This window comes from Herpailurus yagouaroundi, unplaced genomic scaffold, assembly GCF_014898765.1.
Source record: "Herpailurus yagouaroundi ecotype Mexico unplaced genomic scaffold, PumYag 162, whole genome shotgun sequence".
In the NCBI taxonomy this organism is placed as follows: Eukaryota; Metazoa; Chordata; class Mammalia; order Carnivora; family Felidae; genus Herpailurus; species Herpailurus yagouaroundi.
The window spans coordinates 55,460,420-55,479,881 of NW_024412403.1; the positions used below are offsets into that span (position 1 = coordinate 55,460,420).

Consider the following 19,462-nt stretch of genomic DNA (forward strand, 5'->3'; position numbering starts at 1 on the left):
AGGCCCTTTACCTGTCATGTTACAGTTCTAGTGCTTCCTCACAGATAGCCTCTAGATAGTTCCAAGAAGTCAAATTCCTTTTCCTGTGTGTACTGTAAGTGCCTAACGGCAAGAGAATGCCGACAGACCTTGTTAAAATCTGCTCAAATCTCTGAAGGAGATCATGCACAAATACCTCCACTCATACAGAGGACAGACTCCTACACGTGTGAGAAGAATGAAATGCATGCCTGCATGTTACTAAGTGTCCCCATAAATTTCAGATAAAAGGCAATGTAAAAAGTCGGAGAGGATCATAATGCAGGGCTCAGCAAGGTCTACCACACAGTCACCCGGTGCTGCCGCCAGCATCCCCTTCCAGACACAACTGTGGTCACACCCTGGCTCTGTTAACCAACCTTCCGTGACTTCCAGTTTGCAACAGCAGAAAGCCTCACCAAACCTTCCCACTCTCCTCTCTGCCCTGCGATCACGTGGGATCAGTTGCTGCCACCTGGATAAGCCGGGTTCTTGCCTGTGTGCCTCCCCGTCTCCACGAACTCCTGGTTCTCCTTCTGTCGCTAGTCCTGTTTTCTGCTCTGTGTCTCCCTCCTGAAGTCCCTGCATACTTTCTATTCATGCTCTCTGAGACCAGCTGCCACACTGGGCTGTAATTATTCCTTGATATGTCTGTCTCTTGAATTTTGAAAGCAGAGCGCTGGTTTTAATCCTCACATCCCCAGCTTCCTTAGTTCCTGCTACATCAATGGATGAATGAAAAAATGAATGGGTGAATGAATAGATGAGATGTTCTTAAAGTATGACCACCTACGTTCACTAGCAAGCATAGAAAAAAGATTCTTTTTTTTAAATCTCCCATTAGACAGAACAATATTGCATACTAGAATCTTACTATCAATCTCATAAATGGTTAGTGTTCTTAATATCTACAAAAACAGATCCCCCTTAAGGGCCCTTACCTGTTAAAGCAGAACCTCCAGACTGCCATCTACCTGCAGGCTTAATGTACTTTTACCTGGGTTGCACACCCATTGACTATTGTTTTCGCATCACCTAGGTTCATAATTTTGAGGGTGATGAGCAGAGTTGGGGTGGAAACATATTACCTGCATTCTTGCCAGGAGAAATCATAATGTTAGGTTCAGAAACCTGACATAGAAAGGCAGTTTTGCAAAATGCAGGAAATAGGAAGTTGGAATAAACCTTCATTGAGAGCCTGTTTGTTTACTAGGACTTCCATAAGGGGAAAGCTCATTAAACTGAGTCCTAAAATGAGCCCTGCCGGGTGGGTCTTTCTGATCCCTTTTTAACGAAACTGCAGACCATTAACTTGCCAAGAACCCACATCTAAACTGAGTTAAGATTTGAACTAAGGTCTTTGAACTCCGGTGTCTTTGCCTTTGCTCAGACATGCTGCTTAAGCAATCATCTGTCATGTCCTAGAAAGTCACGAAGAATCTCACCGACCCTTATGCTGGGAACGGCAGCATCCGTTATTTGTAGCCATTCTGGGCTCCCCCCTCCTTTGCTTTTGTTTTCTAATAAAACTGGGCTTTCACCCTAGTTGCTCTCTGTCCCTGTTGCTCTTTTTTTTATACTGTACTTTTCATCTTTCACTTTTTTTTTCTTCTGTTTCCTTTTTTCAATACTTAATTAAAATTCTTTTAGCTTTTGTAATATTGTTACATATTCAGTCGTAAAGGTAAAAAAATGGCATTTTAATTTCATCTTTCTTGAACAAAGAGTTGAACATATTGAACAGTTGGTGCTTACAGCATCCCCACATGACTGAACAGATTAATCCAGAGGTTTGATTATAGCACATGTTTTGTTTTTCTGAAATCCTAGTATCTGAGGCTAAGTGATTATTGGATTCTGAAATCCCCAAATGTTGTAATTTATCTACATTATTTTTGTGTGTGTGCATCAAGAGAAAGAAACTTGGATTTAGTTGTAAAAAAGGTATAATTTGAATTTCTAAAAAGCTGCTTTTGTTCCGTGTCATCTGAAGAAGATACGATGTGGAAAGGGTCAGGCCACTGGAAGCCTTGCTGCTGCATCACAGATTTTCAGCCCAGCTCTGTGCAACACAGACCACTGTAGGCCAGAGCAGTGAGCGCACCTTGTCCGGTCTTTGGTAGGCCTGTTGGGGAATGTCAGGGAGGTGCCCAAACCTGTCTTTTTAGAATGAGAAGCTCTGTGGAAATTAACCAAGAATTTGAAGGGTTCTCTTACAACTGTGAAGTAAATTTTTTCCTACTCATTAAACAAAAGCAGAATAAAAAATTGGCTAAGTTTGGTGTAGTTCAATCCAAATGATGGTTATTTATATGAATTTTCTTGTCTTGTCTAGAGTTCTGTCTCTGCACATGTTGATTTTACCCAAATTGTGCGGGTTTTCTCACACTTTAAAGACGAGTCACTGCCTGCCTCCTTCCCTTGCACTCTTGCTCTCCATGTGCCTGTGAGACTTTTCTTTAGTTAGGAGGGTTTCAGTGTTTTCATTCATTTGTGTTAGGGTCACAGGCCTCTGGTCTCCAGCCATTGCTTTAATTACACTTAAGTTTTAATATTACAGGCACCTGGGCAGCTCACTTGGTTAAGCGTCCCACTGTTGGTTTCAGCTCCGGTCATGATCTCACAAGTCGTGAGTTTGAGCTCCACATGAGAGGCCCTGTGCTGACAGCATGGAGCCTGCTTGGGATTCTCGGTCTCCCTCTGTCTCTGCCCCTCCCCCCCCCCAAAAATAAATAAATAAACACTTAAATAAATTGCGTTTATTATTATATGTCTTAGGAAATAATCCTGGAGGTTATCAATTAGTAGAGGAGAATTTTCCCCTTGGGCAGCTTGAGGAAAGGAATGGGTCCTGTTTTAATATCAGTGGATCAAGAGACTATTGTCTTAGAACCACTGCCCTTGACTAAAAGTTTTCCACTTCCTAGGGAGTTGCCCCAAATCTGTTGGTGCTTCAGATTTCATCTCTGCAAAATGGAGATGGTTGTTTGGGACACAGTGTGTTGTTGAGTCATGTGAGGTGAACTGAGATAAGAAGTTTTTCAAAAAACAATAAAAGCAGCAGCTAACAGTTTAAATAGCATCAGTAACAAGTCAACATTAGCTGTTAAACAAGATATTGGAAAGCTCTTATTGGTTACTCATCATCCTCTCCTGTGTCGGATAACATACTCTAAGTGGGTGATTTCTTTTGTTCTTCCTCTTGTTTTGCAGAGGTCAGAGGTCCACTCCGCTCACCCATGATGGACAGCCAAAAGAAATGCCACAGGCTCCTGTACTTATTTCCTGCGCTGACCAGTGAAGCGCCCTTTAATTGTAAAACATTGTGCTTTACCTACTACCCTAGCCTTGTCTTTACGGAGGGATGCTAGTGAGTCCATGTGGTGGAAAATATAGACTGCAAACAAGTGCTTGTTGCCCTACACGGCCCAGATTCACTTGAAGCAGAAGTTAGCATCCTGGGCCCGTTTGTTCTTTTGGAACCCAGAGTCTTTGAGGGTGAGGTTATCTGTCTGATAATGAGCAGAAACAGAATGATCCTGGAGCTTTGCTTTCTATTGAAGGCTTTTGACGGTAATAGGTGGTAACTTGGTAAAAGGCTGCCTTTACTGTAGCTCATCCAGCGTCTCTTTTACCAACCGGAGAGTGTGAAACTAGTTTCGTATATTACCTAGTTATTCTTTCAAAACAAAAACAAAAAACAAAAAAACAAAAACTGACGCACTGCACTAGTTATTATTAGATATTCTTAGTCTTTTTTGTACATGGAGATTTAAGTTCTAAGATGGTTTATATAATAGGTTATACCTACATTTATATTGTAGAATAATATTAAAAAGCCTGTTCCAGAGACCCCCAAGCAGCACGGGCAGGCACATGTACCATTGTTAGCGGTGTATGCTCGGCCTCGTGGTCCATATATTCTGCACTTTTATATTTGCCACCAGAGTGGTAGTTTGCTGGTGAAAAGGAAGAGAGAGAGAGAGAGAGAAAGAGAGAGAGAGAGAGAGAGAGAGAGAGAGAGAGAATTACAATTCTTACAAGCTGAGTTTTTTTCTTAGCCTTCAGTGACTAAGAAGAATTTGCTTGGGGCAAATTGTGGCAAATATTTTCCCAGACAGGGGAAGAGTCCTACAGATTACAGATTACTGATGTTTTCATGCCTTGAGGATTCTTTTATTTTTACACAGGGGTCTATGTGACCAATGGATCGTTCATACAAACAAAAAAAAGAAAAATATTATTCAGAAGTGACCTTAGTATTACTTCACTATCCTAAACACATTGAAGACACTCACTTCATGTGGACTTTGAGCTACAGACCTTTTACATCCATCCCAGACAGACTGGACGGGTAGCAATTGCTATGCACAGCCTAATTGGCACTGCAGGTTTTTAGAGCCATTTGAGTTGATGTTGTCAAGGAGGTGTTGAATGAATAAATGCCGAGGGAGGGATGCCTGACCAGAGTGGGATTCTTAGTCACAGATCCACCTGCAAGTTTGTTTCCTTTTTGTTTTGTTGCTTTCGGACATAAAACCAACCATACATATGCCAGTGCCAAGTGGATTACCTGGCTTATCTGAACATTCGACATACCCACTTAACCACCTGACATTCAGTGTCTTGTTTCCTAGCAACACATGCAAAGTGATAAATCAAAATTAGTCGGAGGCTACCGAGTTTACAGGGTATTTGTTCCATAGCACAAAGTAGATCCCCACTCTTGCATCACAGCACAAACTACCAAATTTTAATTATTGGATTCCAGCAATAATTTTTATTGGTTTTCAAACTGGCGGAATTTTGATAGTGTTAGTTCGAGTTTGAAGCTTTTGAATTAGATCTCTAAATGATGACAGTTTACAAGGTTTTATCTAGCTTTCTTATTTATACTTGACTGAATTGTAATGATGATTTTTTTTTTTTCTAATCGTAATCTGACCTAATAGCCATACAAAAAACGACTCTATTAGTACTGACTAGATTTAGCTTTTCATAGTTGTAGATATTACTTCAGTTTCGGTGCTGGAAAATATGTACAACATACTAACAATTGAAAAGAAGATAGGGATTTGTTTGGGTTGTTTTTTTCTTCAAAGCAGGTAAAGAGGACAGCAGAGCATTGGAATGGTGTCCTCAAAAATGCATAAACATTGTGGGCGTGGAGGAAGAAGGATTTAGAAAGCTAGTTAGTCCGAGGTTAAAGCTTAACCCCATTCACGTAGAAATAAATCAGGTGAGCAGCCCCAGATTTTAGCATAATATTTTTACTATGATGCTGTTTTATTAATATTTTCTAAATTTCAAAACACAAAGTGAATGTTTGAAAATTGCTGGGTCCCAATGTTGGTGGCTGTTGGAGTTTTTGGACCACTTGCTAGCAGTGATTTAAAAATTATAATTAGCTAAAAATCCAAAAACAAAACAAAATGAAACAAAACAAAAACCAACAACAGAAATTGTTTGGTGCAGAACATGCACCTTGACAATGGTACTAACTTGTTATTCTCTAGAACACGTTAGAATAGATCTATTTTTGCCAGAGCACCGTCCTTCAATCCTCCAATTACATTTCACTAGATTTCCTTAAGAGATTGCTGTATATTCATGGGACCTTTTTTAAAAAGAAGCAAAACAAAAGATTACTTTTTTCTATGTGATTAATATCTTACTTGATCTGCTTTTCCTAAACCTCAGTGGCTTTTCCCTTAGGCAGGGGTGGGGTGGGAGGGCAACCTACTGGATATGACTGTTTTCAGATACTTAAAAAAACAAAAAACACACACAAAAAAAAAACTTTTTGTAGAAATGCTTAATTTTTAAGCGGTTAGGCACTGAGAGTAGCAGAAATCCTGCAAAGCTTTATAGTCCTTTAGACACTCGCCTTGTTGTTTCTCTGAGTGAAGTCTTGATTTCAATACTAGTGCTTTTCTCATGCCCTGAATCCGCTGGTAAGGGGTGTTGGCATTTTCAGGTAACAATATTTGTTAGCACAGATATTCCCAACCAACATGTAGTGCCCCCCCCATCTACCATTTTCATTTCATTTATCTTATTCTTTTATATTTTGGAAAATCATATTGCTATGGTGTGTACCTTAATCTGCCAGCAAACACCATTGACACTAACATTTGTCCCACAAGCATCCTCAAGAGAAGTTCTTGCACCTTATGTATATCTCAAGCAAACCAAAATACGATGCCTGCTTTGTTTTATTCTAAATTGTTGTATCATATCTTTCTGAAAAACCATTCTGAATCTAGTTGAAATTATCGATATTTATGCTTTTAACCTTAATTTCTGGATTCAAACCTGTATATAAATCTTTTGAAAAAAATTGTCCTAGCCCTTCTCTGTGATGCCGAAGTGGATGATTTAGTCTCAGATGGAGACGCAGTACTGTTCCAGTTTTCTTTAGCCTTTTATTTATTTAGTTGTTCTGGGTATTTTCCTATGTAATTTTGAAGTGTGTAGAGTATATTATAGTAACTGAAGCTGCAGCTGTAAGAAGCTGAGTGAAAGAAAAAAAAAATACTGTAAGACATCCTTTTTAAGTTTTTATTTGTTTGGATAACTGTAAGGAGATCAGGAGAAGGAAACAACGTCCCACAGCCACATTGACGATACAGGTTCTTATCCCCAGATTAGGTTAGTTCCCAGATTTTAGATCAAACTGTAATTCATCAAAGCCCTTTTATAAGGATGAATCATACTGTTGTAATTCTGACAGTCTTTTTCCCACAAATACCAGAACTATGTTTGTTTAATTCTGTCAGAAGAGCTTTCTACCAATGCCATCTCAAAGCCATGCTGAAATCATTCCCATATTATCACTGATTCTGGTTCCTGCGATGGAACACTCCGAACAAAAAGGAGCATCTGAACTGGTCCGGTTATTTATATTCCAACATGTTTATTCCCTGTCACTTTCTTAGCAAGTCAGATGCTACTCCGCCTAAGTCATTTCATAAAATTTTGTTTGCACTCTGCAGTCTTTGGCTCATCGTATGGAAAAGTTTGCACCTAATGTAAAATCTCAAGCAAATTATAAATTGATCCAGAACCAGGAGTAAGCTGGAAGCTGACACGTTTTGTTTATACAGTGTGGGAGGGAGGGTATCGAATAGCTCTGTTCCAAGTTTGGCGTTTGGCATTAATGTGAAGCAGTGGGACCATGCTGCCTGCTAAACTACTGTATGAATCCCAAGCGTTCTGGAGACCAGCAGCTGGAGCTGGAGGCCGGCACCCACCCAGCAGAGGAGAAGAGCCACCGTGGCCTCGCTGGGGAGAAGGCAGGAAGTCCCGCCAGGCCTGGAATCAGCATTTGCAAAGGGAAAGTCGGGGTGTCCGTGATGCTGTTGAGGAGACTCACCTTTGATTGCACTGCTCCATAGAGCCCTCACATAAGGCCAATTCTAATGGGCTACCTCGGCTTTAAAAGTTAATTTCAGTAAGTCCTGTTTCAAAGGTCTGTCTTTTTTTTTTTTTTTTTTTTTTGCTTCTACCTTCAGTGCCACTGTTTCCCACTGCAGTGTTTTGACTTCCCAAACCACCTTCTCCAGAGAGAACAATGTATTGCTGAAAATGGGCAGCAGAAGCAAATGTCATTATTACATTTGACCTATAAAGTATTCAGAGTGACTGCTAGGTGGAAATGAAAATTTAGCTCTCCCCACATAGGACCTTGTTTTGCACCTTATAAAGAGTGTACTAATTGTTAATTAGATGTTGCTTTTATTTATACAAGCATTCCCAAAGAGTTAGATTTGGATTTTGTTCTTACTTGAGTTTTGGGGGTTTTTAAAACTCATCTTATTTAATCGCTTCTCGGCCTTTTGGCTAAGATCAAGTGTAAAACTCATCTTATTTAGATTAACTAACATCATACTCACGTTAAGAAACAAGTTGTTCAGTTTATCTTACCAGATAGGTCTGGTGAAGTATTCAGGGTTTGATGGACTGCTTTGCTTTAGTTTGGAAGTGATAGCTAAGTTTATTATACTCCATATTAAATCACCTTGTCCTTTTCACTGGGGACATTATTTTCTTTCCATTTCGGATCAAAGAAGTGACAACAAAAATAGTGAACAACGAGACAAATATATTTGATTCCCCCGATACAGCTCCATCTGTGCTATGCTTTCCTTAAAAAACATAAGTACACATTTTCTTCACACACAAAAAATGCAAGTTTCGTCTCCTGGCCAAATTTTATTTGCGATGGTAGGATTTATACTAAGAAGTTGAAGGAGGAAACCGTCTACTAAGTTCTCTGGCCACTGTTATCTTGTTGCAGTCAGTGGTCAAAATTGATCCTGCCCTCAATTGGTTTTTGTGCACAGAACTAGTTGTCATGAAAATTACTACTCCTTCCAAAGATTGCCCGGTCACTTGGGCTATAACTGGTTACTGAGTAACAAGGACCTAATTCAATGCCTCTGAACCCTCCCACCTGCACCGCAGTCATACCTCACAGGCTCTAACGTGAATCACAAGGGCACGTGTGTTTCACCAACTAACACTGCTGGTCCTTGGCAGTTGCCGGGGGCCGGCCCATGTCCCTGGACGCCTCAGGTTAACGCCTGGGCTCTCAGAACAGCAGAACTGGGGGTGGGGCAGGTCTGTGACCTGGAGCTCGGCACATGCTCAGCAACATTCTTCGCATTTCATTAGCACTAAACAAGTCTCTTGCTCTCAGGAATTTGTCCAAAAAAGAATAAAAACCACCTGAGACTCCATTGTTCCAGATTATGAACTTTTCTCATAGGTTTGAATTGCTTACTTACATGTCCTAAATTAACCATGGCTTCATTTGACCACCAGGTCTTAAGTCTGTTGACAGTTTCAGCATGACTGAATTGCTCATTTTTTTTGCTTTCAGAAATTGGCTTGGTTCTCTTTAGAGTTGGTGTAAACATGCCATGTAATAAATGATTTCCACTTAATGGTACAACAGAATTATTGCTTTCTTAGATGTATGTGTAGTAAAAGTCAATATACACATTTATATAATTTCTTTCTTCAAAATCTTATACTTAATTTGATATTTCTAAAAATTGCACATGTAAGTCATGTGTATAACATGCTAAAGTACTTTAACTGTGATCTTAAAACTGAATAAAAATATTTAATAAAAATTTGAAATATTTTAAAGATATTATTCAAATATCTTTCTTTACATTCACACCCCTGTCTGTAGAGTAAGTGCCTTCAGTATACCCTGTCTACTAAAAACAGTACGGAAAACACTTTAACAAAAGATACTTCAGCTCTTTGAGAATGCAAATCATGACCTCCCCCAAACTGTTTCCTGATAGTCCCGGTGTTTGAGTGGCTTGGGCTGTTTCTCCCTAATGGGGAGAGGAGAAATCAGCCTGACAGAAGAAAGATCTGCTTCATTCTGCCACTTAGGAGCAGGGCCTCCCTGGGAAAAGCATGACCTTGAACATACCAACTCTCCCTGAACTGTAATAAAACTATGGAGGTGATACCCGTAACCTAAAGTATAAATTCAGACCTCAGTCTTGCTGGATGCGATGTCCTGAACCTTAGAACTTTGGCTATGTTGTTTTAATCCTTCAGAAGAGCACACAGAGATAGTATATAAATATAGAGTATAATGATACCACAGGCTTTGTTCAGACAGAGTTGGCTTCAAAGTCTGGTTCCACTTATCCATTTATCATTGGGCTTTTCGACCTCCTTGAACCCCACTTCCATTACAAAATGATGGTGGTGATAATGCCTCCTCACACTTCTGCTCGGATGAAAAAAAATACTTATGAAGTTAAGGCCTGTAACAGAAATGTTCATCAAATGGGAATTGTAGATTTTATGATTTTTTATTCCGACTCAAAAGTTGATATGTTTATGTATATTTGAAAGAGACCCTAAGTATAGCTAGCTTCCTGTTTAAACTTGTAAGGGCCTGCTGCATCAGGAGTAAGCTATAGCAGGAAATACAATACGGTGGAAAACTCAATATGTTAAATTCACATTAGGCAACTCAACGCTTGTGTATGTAGCACTATGGGATTTTTTCCATAAAATTAGTCTGCCTGATGAATTACATGTCCAGTACTCCAGGACACTTTTTTTTTTTTTTTTTAATTACTAGGAATGAAATGTGTTGTAGTGATGATGGAAGCTCCATACCAAGGAATATAAATTCTATTAGAAAAAAAGATTACGGGTTAGACGTGTGTGGTTTTATGGTTCTGTATGTATTACACAGATCTGTCCTTTGGGGTAGAACATAGTCTCTTGCAAGGAAACCTAAACCAGTTATCACTAAGTGAGCTAAAAGTAATACCACTGACTCCATTCCATACAACTGAAAGAACATAAAATCGTTAATCGTAATTTTTCATCAACCTTTTCACCTTTTGAAACTATGGAAAATTTCAAACATATGCAAAGGTAAGAGGCTAGCAGAGTGAATTCCATAGAATCACTCTGGGTGAATCACCCACCCAGCTTCAACAAATACTAATATTTTCCCAATTCTTGTTTCATTTGTATTTTACCCATTTTTCCTTCATTTCATCTCCCAACCCTAGCTATGCATATCCAAGAAGTGTGATTTCATGTATAAATACTTCATATACAGACTTTAAAAACAAATATTTTGATATGCACAAATTTTCTTTTTTTAATGTATCGCCTCCTCACGCTTCCAAAAATATGTTTGTTTCCTGCCCAAAGCAAAAGGAATCCGTGAGCCACAGGAAGAGTCGTGCTGGAGGGAAGATAATTTGGAATTCGGTTATGCTGTTCCCGCTGAGTATCTCTAGATTTACCTTTCTTGACCCAGTGTTCTGAAGAGAGCTTCATCGGAGAGACCCCTTTCTTGGCATGTCTTTATTTGTTTATTTTCAGCCTTGCTTTTTATGACCTTTCCCTTTTTTCCAGACAGTGTCTAAAAAGTCCCAAGGGCTAAAACTTTTATAATTTTATATAAAACTTTAACAAACTTGTATGTCCTCTACACTTTTCCCTCCACTGCTGTTCCCACTCGGGTTTTTCTCTCTCAGACTTACAAGAGTGAAATCTGTGGAGGGGAACAGTGGATACAAAATTTTAGATGAGCTCTGGAAAGCGGGTTGCCAAAAGGTTGAAAAAATCTGGAACCCTGAGTCAACACGCCAGAAATTAAAAGCATAAAATGAAGTCGCTCCTGGAAGAGAGAAAATGGTAACTCCTACTTTACGGCTCAACCCACTTGGAGATCCCTCACCCTAGGGAATTTTATAAAAGGTCATTTTGTCTCAAGGTTGTGTATTGCAGAAGTCAGAAAAGAAAAATGTGAAGATTGAAAGTTTCTTGAGAATGATGGAGGGTGAAAGGGGAAAAGGGAAAGTTCAGACAAACAGGTCTTTCAAGTTCGATGTCTGAAAGTCAAAATGGTTTTAAAGCCAGCATGAAAATATTTCCAAGAAATGTACTCAAGTATCAGTGATTACATTTTCCTGGTCTGTACTACTATTGGGCTGTGGAGCTTATTATGAAAGGCACCTTGAATACATACGATTCATATCTTCCAGAACCAAGCATGAAAGTACTGAAAAGATATACAAACAGTGGAAATATACTCGGTAGATGCAGAAATAGGCAATGATTTGCCATCTAATTTGAAGCATGTATTTGAAGTATAATAGGAAAGCAGTATGATACAATTTTAAATTATTTTTCCTCCAAGATATTTATTCTATAATTCTTGAAACTGGAGAAATTCAGATGATGTTTTATAATTTTAAATTTTCATTTCTCCCATACTCTTAGGCATTTATACATTTATAAGTATACTAGAAATAAAAGAGCAATATTCTGCACAGTCCTAGAAGAGCTAAACCCTTTTTGTAAATAGAATATGAGGTATTTAACACACTGATGCTAGCCTCACCTTCATTAAAACTGTTGTTGTATATCAATCAAAATCAAGACTGTATTGTTAGAATAAAATTGCTTAAAAACCCTGCTCTGTTCCACTTCTCTGTTCAAAGCCCATGAAAATTATTTCACCTCACTTGCTTTGGCTCCAGGAGAGTTCTTTGTGATCCACACCTCACGTCCATTCAATAGTTTACATCATGCTCCTGTAACAATCTAATCATTCAGCAGAACTGCAGTGGATGACTGCTATTGGATACCTGCTAAGTACTAACAAGACAGTCTTCTGGGGTGTATAGTCTAGTGGGGGGGCGTGTGCTCTGGTGGGGGCTAGAGATATGCATCTTTAATTGAAATGCAATATGGATGAGGTTGGGCATGAGAATCAAAGGCTGTCAGGAAGAAGCTACATATAAACTCATGAGAAACATAATATGCATTTTGAAGGCTTTAAGGGGAGAAAATGGGAATGTGTTACTGTTCTACTTCAAAATTTTTATTTTTTTAAAGTCCTTTTTCATAGAAGAGATCTTGGCACAAGAGCTGCTAAGACACGGCCACAGATCTCTGAGAATGACAAAAGTGAGACAAGTGTTTGGGGGAGATCCATGATGCTGTGCACTTCCTTTTGGTGTGTTGAGGCATGGGGCATCCCAGCTATGTTGACTCCAGGGCTGATGTGCAGTTAGCACATCAGCTCAGCCTTGACACAGCCTAGGAATATTTGAAATGGTAAGGTCAAGCAGCATGATTTAAGCGTTTGGCCTTAAGAGTCAGAGGTAATTTTGAATAGCCAGAGAGTGTGATTCTCTGACTTCTTTTCCTTCTCCCTTTGGCTGTATCCTTTCCTCAACCTTAGTCCCAACTCTTGCATGTTACTGAAGTGTAGTCTTTCCAATTGTTGCACTTGTCTTCAGCAATAGCACACCTCCCTGCTTTTGCACCCTGTGCACACAAAAGCTGTATCTGATGGCCCTTTCTTCTCTACTGGGGATATTTGTAAGATCTTCATGGCGGGGTGAATGACTCAAGAACCCCTTTGCTCCAAGAGGATTCCTGGAACAAGACGGGACTGTTGTGAAGGATTTGGGTCTGAATTTGGGTCTGAACTGTACATGTGAGACTTTATTTGCTAATCCTCGACCATTGAAAAGGACTTCACTCCAGGAAGTACCTATTATCTAGTAGGACAGCAGGATTACTTCCCCTTTGGTAGTATGGAAGGTGGTGTATCTACTTTTTACATTAAATGTTCATCTCCGTATGGCCAAATCATACTGCCTCCAGCTTTTTAGGGATTGATAGTTAAAGGAATTATTTTAGCTCCAAAAACATCTGCTTTAAAAAGCAGGATGATCTCCCTCAGGTTTGCAGACTGCACTGTAACTCATGCATGAATTCAGAAAGGTTTTAGAAATTTAAAGAGTTTAATTTGGAGTTCATCAGGCATCTGTCTGTGGCCCCCCAAAGACCATCAGTGAGATCTGTGTTGCCAAAAGGCTTCATTGGACTTCCTTTCCCTACTTCCCAAACATCTAACTTTCCATGAGTGGGTTGCCCATGTAGCAACATTTCTTAGGGACCTAGTTGTGCTGAGGACCCAGCTGAGGCAGCAGGAGCAATGACAGTCTTCACCTCCACAAGTCCACCTGACAGGGCACCTGGAATTCGAAGGCAAATGCAGAGCATGGACCGTCAAGCATGCCACAGTCCTCTGTAGGACACTGTTCAAACTAGAATCAGACTAACATCTTTTGTATATGAACATTTATCCATGTGAATTCCTTTTTTTGGGTTCCTCTTTCACTCCTACCCACACATCCAATATTCCATATGCCTTCTTTTAAGAAACAAATGGTTTTCTGGTCCGGGTGCGCACTTTTCTCTTCCGAGTTGCCTTTGGGTGACATTCTAGCCTGCCGCCACCACCTGCTCCTCAGCCAAAGATCTATTTTAGGTAGAATCTGTCCCAGTGTTTCAGCCTACTGCAGAGAGCAGCATCAGTAATTGGTAGGACAAATGAACAGAGTCATAAATTAGCCGATGAATACTATTTCCTGGGGCAGAGCAGGCTTTCGCTAGCAGTCAAAGACAAGGCACAGCCAACCAAGTGGCAAGACTGCACAGCAGGTGGGACCCTGGAAGACACCCCAGTCATGGAGCAGGGAACCATTCATTTTTCCCTGACGGTTCTCCTTCCCCTGCTGAAGAGCACTGGCTGAGGGGACAATCTTCCGGGTCTTAGAACAGAGATGAGATTTCTGAGATTAAATTGCTACAGATGAGCAACGCTGTTCACACCTCCCGGTCACACTTTTATTTTTCCTCCCAGTCAACTTTATTTTAGGGTTAAAACTTTTTAACTTGAACGTTAACCTTATAATAGCTTAAGCCCTTACCATACACACACACATAGTTATCAGTTTGAAAATCAGGCAGAAGAGTGATCCATTTCATGTGTCAGGGAGCAAGAACGTCCTGTCCCCTCTCTGGCCGGACTAAGAACCAATTTGACACGAGACAGATTAACAGGAGAAAATCAAATTTAAGAGTGTACCTACAGGGATCCACACGGAGACGGAATTCCAAAGATAGGCAAACCAAGGTATAGATGTCATCCAGAACTAAGGAGAAGCGGGGAGGGGGCTGGCACTTTGGAGGAAAAGAAAGCAATTCACAGGAAGATGAAAAAGAGTAAACGTTTGATAAACACGTTTGCTGGCAATTCAGAAACGATGAACATAGAAGACTTGGATCAATCAGGCCCTGCCAGGTTCCTCCCTGTCTACCACACCTAGTTCTCATCCTAATGTAAGGATCTATGGTGACAGTTCTCTTCCTAGAGCAGGTCTTCTATCTTAATTCTTTGTAGGCATTTAAAGTAGAGATCAAGAGCTTTTACAAAATCTGTTCAGTGTTGATTGCTTTTTAACTCAACATCATCTTCATGCCACAGTGGCCCGTCTTGTGGCAGCCTGCCCTCTCCCCCCAACACATGTAAATAAGAGCTACCTGTGGTCCCAGGACACAAAATAAAACCTAACAAATGGGCATTTCTATCCTCTACCTGTTTTTAAAAATAAAGCTAGTCTTTAATAGCACTTACATGGCACTTACACCCAACATGTTTAAATAGAATTATATGTGCTTCAAATTCACTACAGTCTGATCCACATTTTCCAGTTTTAAAGGTACAATTTTTCCCAATTGCCCATGAGCTGCCTGTTTCACTGAGCGATCTGCAACAACATTGTATAAACCTAATTATGTTCATTTCTGTGGGGCCATTTGTTCCTTGACATCCACACCAGGTAAGTGTAACTCAGTTTATAAATCATCAGTTTATAAATCTTCTCCTCTAACCTCCTTGCACTTCTTTAACCTGAGTTGAAGGACCTACTTCTCACTTACTGTCAGAGGCAGAATGTCTGGCTCCTTCCCAGATCAATAGATGCACCATCGCCTTACGACAAGGCCTCCAGGGAGCCGCAGAGAGGACAGAGCTACCAGACGCCTGAGTTCATTTGAACTTTCCACTTGGCTATGATTATCAGCCAGAGAATATTCTCCTGAGATGGATGAGATCGGGTCTATTTCAAATGACTTCGAAAGGACAATGCTGTCATCGCATACTTGAGGAAATTGCCGGCTGTACAGAGGAAGAGAAGTGACTTTCTGAAATGTGATAGTGAAGCATGACTGTAAAATGAAAAGCAATTTAAATGTATTACTGGACAAAAACCATTAGCCCAATGAACATAAATAACCTTACTGAGGAAGGGCACCTGTTTCCAAATAACTTCTTAGTTTCAGAGGAATTTCTCTCTTACTGGAAGGCCCTTGAGTGTCATTAAAGGGGTTTGCAACTGAAACATGCTATCAAGGAGTCAGATTTTTCCACTTGTGTAAACAACTCCATTGAAATTACTGTGACTTTTTTTTTTTTTTTTCCAGGCAGGGAAGCCAGTAACAACTGGTCTAACTAGAACCAGGCAATTTCGCTTTCTGAAAGAAGGGTTGTCAACTCCTGATGATTCCTCTCGGATTATCCTCACAGATACTGCCAAATTCCTGTTGACATCACCCACACCATTAGCCACTCCATTAAATTCTTTGTATGGTTAATGCTGTCTTTATTTAAACCGATTCAGCAAGAACTAGAAGAGGCTTTAAATCTCAAAGCTCAGAAAAGATGCAAAAACGCAGAGATGCCGATGCCGCCTTAGGCTGGACCTGTGAATCCAGGTAGGTAGACGTTTGCATGTGGGTCCCCATACCTGGATGATGTCATTGGAGTTATCCACAATGCAGAGTTATCGTCATGATTTCATAACTACACTAGCAGTACACTGAGAGTTTATGCAGTTTCCTAACATGCCCCTAAATCTCACGGTGTGGTACCCTCCTCCCAGGAAATTGAGACTGTAGAGTAAGACTTGGGCGGAGGGGGAGGGGAATTGTTGGCAACTCTAGCAAATGTGTTCACCGCTGAGCCAAAATGCAATACGTCAGTTCACAAAAAGAGAGGGTTCACTTTTTTGTTCTAGTATTGTTTATTGCTGTTTACTTGTTTGCCAAAAGAGGAGAGGGGGTTTCTAGGACCATCATCTTGGAATCTCTGTCTCAAAATAGTTGCTCCCCAAGGGGACCCGGACTACAGGCACCCCAAGATGGAGACTGATAACCGGAGGAGAGAGGTCCCCCACACGAGGAAAGTGGGGTGAGGACTGCCAGGTGCAAGGCCTCTGAAAACCAGGTCCTCTTGAATATAAATCTTCAGCCCAGCACAAACAGAAAACAGACATCCCCACTGGAGCCAAGTTGCCAGGAGGGGGACCCATTCTGTACGGTTCTGTGCACTCACTAGCACTGTGCCAGCACACGACAGGCAACCAGAAAACCCCCTGTCTCTAATGTGAGCACCACAACATCTACTTCCATTTTATGGATGCAATGAGATACTACATTTGAACAAATTTTGTGAACTTTAAAATGCTACCTACCCACCTACCAACCTACATACATACATACATACATACATACATACATCAAATGCTATATACAAATGTAATGGTTAAAAAAAAATGGAACTCTTTAAGAGAATAAAAGACAAGCCATAGGCTGAGGGAAAATATTCTCAAATACATATCTAATAAAGGATGTGTATCCAAACTATACAAAGAATTCTTAAAACTTAAGAAAAAACCAGTTAAGACAAAAGACCTGAACAGACACCTCACAAGAGAAGATGTACAGATGGCAAAAAAGCATATGAAAAGATGCTCAGCATCCCATGTCATTAGGGACTGGCAAATTAATAAAACAACATACCCCTATATTCCAATTAGAGTGGCCCAAATCCCAAATAGCAACACCACCAAATGCTGGCAAAGATGTGGAACAGCTGGAACCCTCATTCACTGCTGGTGGGAATGCAAAATGGTGCAGCCACTTTGGGACAGTTTGGCATTTTCTTACAAAGCTAAACAGAGGCTGACCATAAAATCCAACGATTGTCCCCCTAGGTATTTACCCAAATGAGTGCAAAACTTATGCCCATACAAAAAGCTGCACGTGAATGTTTATAGAAGTAAATAAATAAATGCTGCAAACTGGAAGCAGACAAGATGCCCCTCAATAGGATGGAGGGATAAACAGATGAATACAATGGAATATATTATTCAGTGCTAAAAAAAGAAGAAAGAAGAAGAAGAAGAAGAAGAAGAAGAAGAAGAAGAAGAAGAAGAATTGTCAAGCCAGAAAAAGACATGGAGGAAATTTAAATGCACATTGGTAAGTGAAAGAAGCCTATTGGAAAAATCTACAGGTTGTATGATTCCAACTAACGGTGTTCTGGAGTAGGCAAGACTATGGAGAATGTGAAAGGATGTGTGGTTGGAGAAGAGGTAAGTAGATGAAACATGGCTCATTTTTGGGTGGTGAAAGCATTCTGTATGATACTGTCATGGGTGATATATGACATTATGCATTTGTCAAAACCTATAGAATATATACCACAAAAGTGAGCTTTCATGCAAAGGATGAACTTCAGTGAATAATGATATGTCAGTGTTGGATCACCATTGTAACATGCATACCACTCTAACGGCAAAATGTTGATGATAGAGGAGCCTGTGGGGTGGAGGGCTGAGAGAGTGAGGGGTTATGTGTGTATTCTCTGTATTTTCTGTTCCATTTTTTCTATAAACCTAAGACCAGTATAAATAATAAAGTCTCTGGGGCATCTGGCTGGCTTAGTCAGTTGAGTGTCTGACTCTTGGTTTCTGCTCGGGTCATGATCCCAGGGTCATGGGATCAAGCCCCCTGTCGGGCTCTGGGCTGAGCATGGAACTTCCTTGAGATTCTCTCTTTCTCTGCCTCTGCCCCTCTCCCCTGCTTACACACTCTGTTTCTAAAAAATTAAAATTAAAAAAAATCTATTAATTCAACAAAAAGTTAGAAAGTATCCTCCATGTGTCTCCTTCACAAATATCACAAAAGAGGAGTTTAGTGGCTGAAAAGCCATGTTGATTTCCTCATTGACATTCTTCTGTTTAATGAATAGGTAAACTATGTGAAAAAAGAATTTTTTTTCCTACCATTTTCCTCCTTTGGGATTCAATAAAGTCTGAGGGGTTTTTTTTCCCCTGTTTTGGACAGGAAAAATAAATTATTAATAAACTTTTCCTTGTCCTGAATTGGCCCAATACAAAAAAGATTGGGAAATACTGCATCTAAACGAAAATAAAAAGAAAGTTCTCTTGTGGGGAAGGATAGGTGTCCCGTTTTACACAGGTGCTCCAGCTTGGGTCCAGATATAAAAGTTTCACAAGTATAATCATCAGCAAGTCCTGATACCTCTCAAAGGGAAGGTGGTTGTCCTGTTCTGTTTGACTAAACCACTTTCATATTTTAGATTTGGAGAAATGACTCACAAACTTTGCCACTATTCTGACACCCATTTCATAGCAGGTTTGGAAACAATACAACATTTATTAGGGCCTAGAAAAAAACTGAGAGGTATGAATCTGTTTTGAGAGGTGATAGACCTTCACTCTCTCATGAATTTATTTATCCGTCTGCTCAGCACATATTTACTCAGCCTCCTGAAAACAGGGGCTTGAGCTTTGTATGGGAGATGGAAGGAAAGGCCTCGTTTCCACCTCAACAAAGTCACAATCTGTTGGGAGCTTGTAAGACAAGAAACTTGAGAATTATAATATGAAATAATGTTATATTTTAGTGCCTGAGAAGCACAGTGAAGGAAGCCAGGAAAGCTTCCCAGAAGAGGGGAGTTATTAAGCATATAATCAGGGCAAACCATCTGAACTCTGCGTCTGATCCATGCAGTCAGCAACCATACTGCAGAGAGACCTGTCTTTCACTGAGGAGAGGGGAATAGCCTCTGCTTTTTTGTGTGCGTTTTTTTGTTTTGGTTTGGTTTGGGTTTTTTGCAAGTAGCAGAAGGACCCTGACATAAAGAGAGAGAGGGCATGGCTGGACTTCCAAGAGGGCACAGACATTACAAAATCTGATAATTTCACCCTATTTC

General features: G+C 40.2%; 1 protein-coding gene across 6 annotated transcripts in view; it reads left to right on the forward strand.

The window, feature by feature from the left end:
* The window catches only part of BBX (BBX high mobility group box domain containing), a 285,252-nt gene extending 278,166 nt beyond the window's left edge, over window positions 1–7,086 (forward strand). For all 6 annotated transcript variants that reach the window (XM_040484409.1, XM_040484412.1, XM_040484408.1 and 3 more), the window contains one exon: window positions 3,232–7,086. In XM_040484409.1, coding sequence (XP_040340343.1) covers window positions 3,232–3,319 — 88 coding nt within the window. In that variant the 3' untranslated portion in view covers window positions 3,320–7,086. The remainder of the gene's footprint in view (window positions 1–3,231) is intronic.
* Window positions 7,087–19,462: the final 12,376 nt, after the last annotated feature.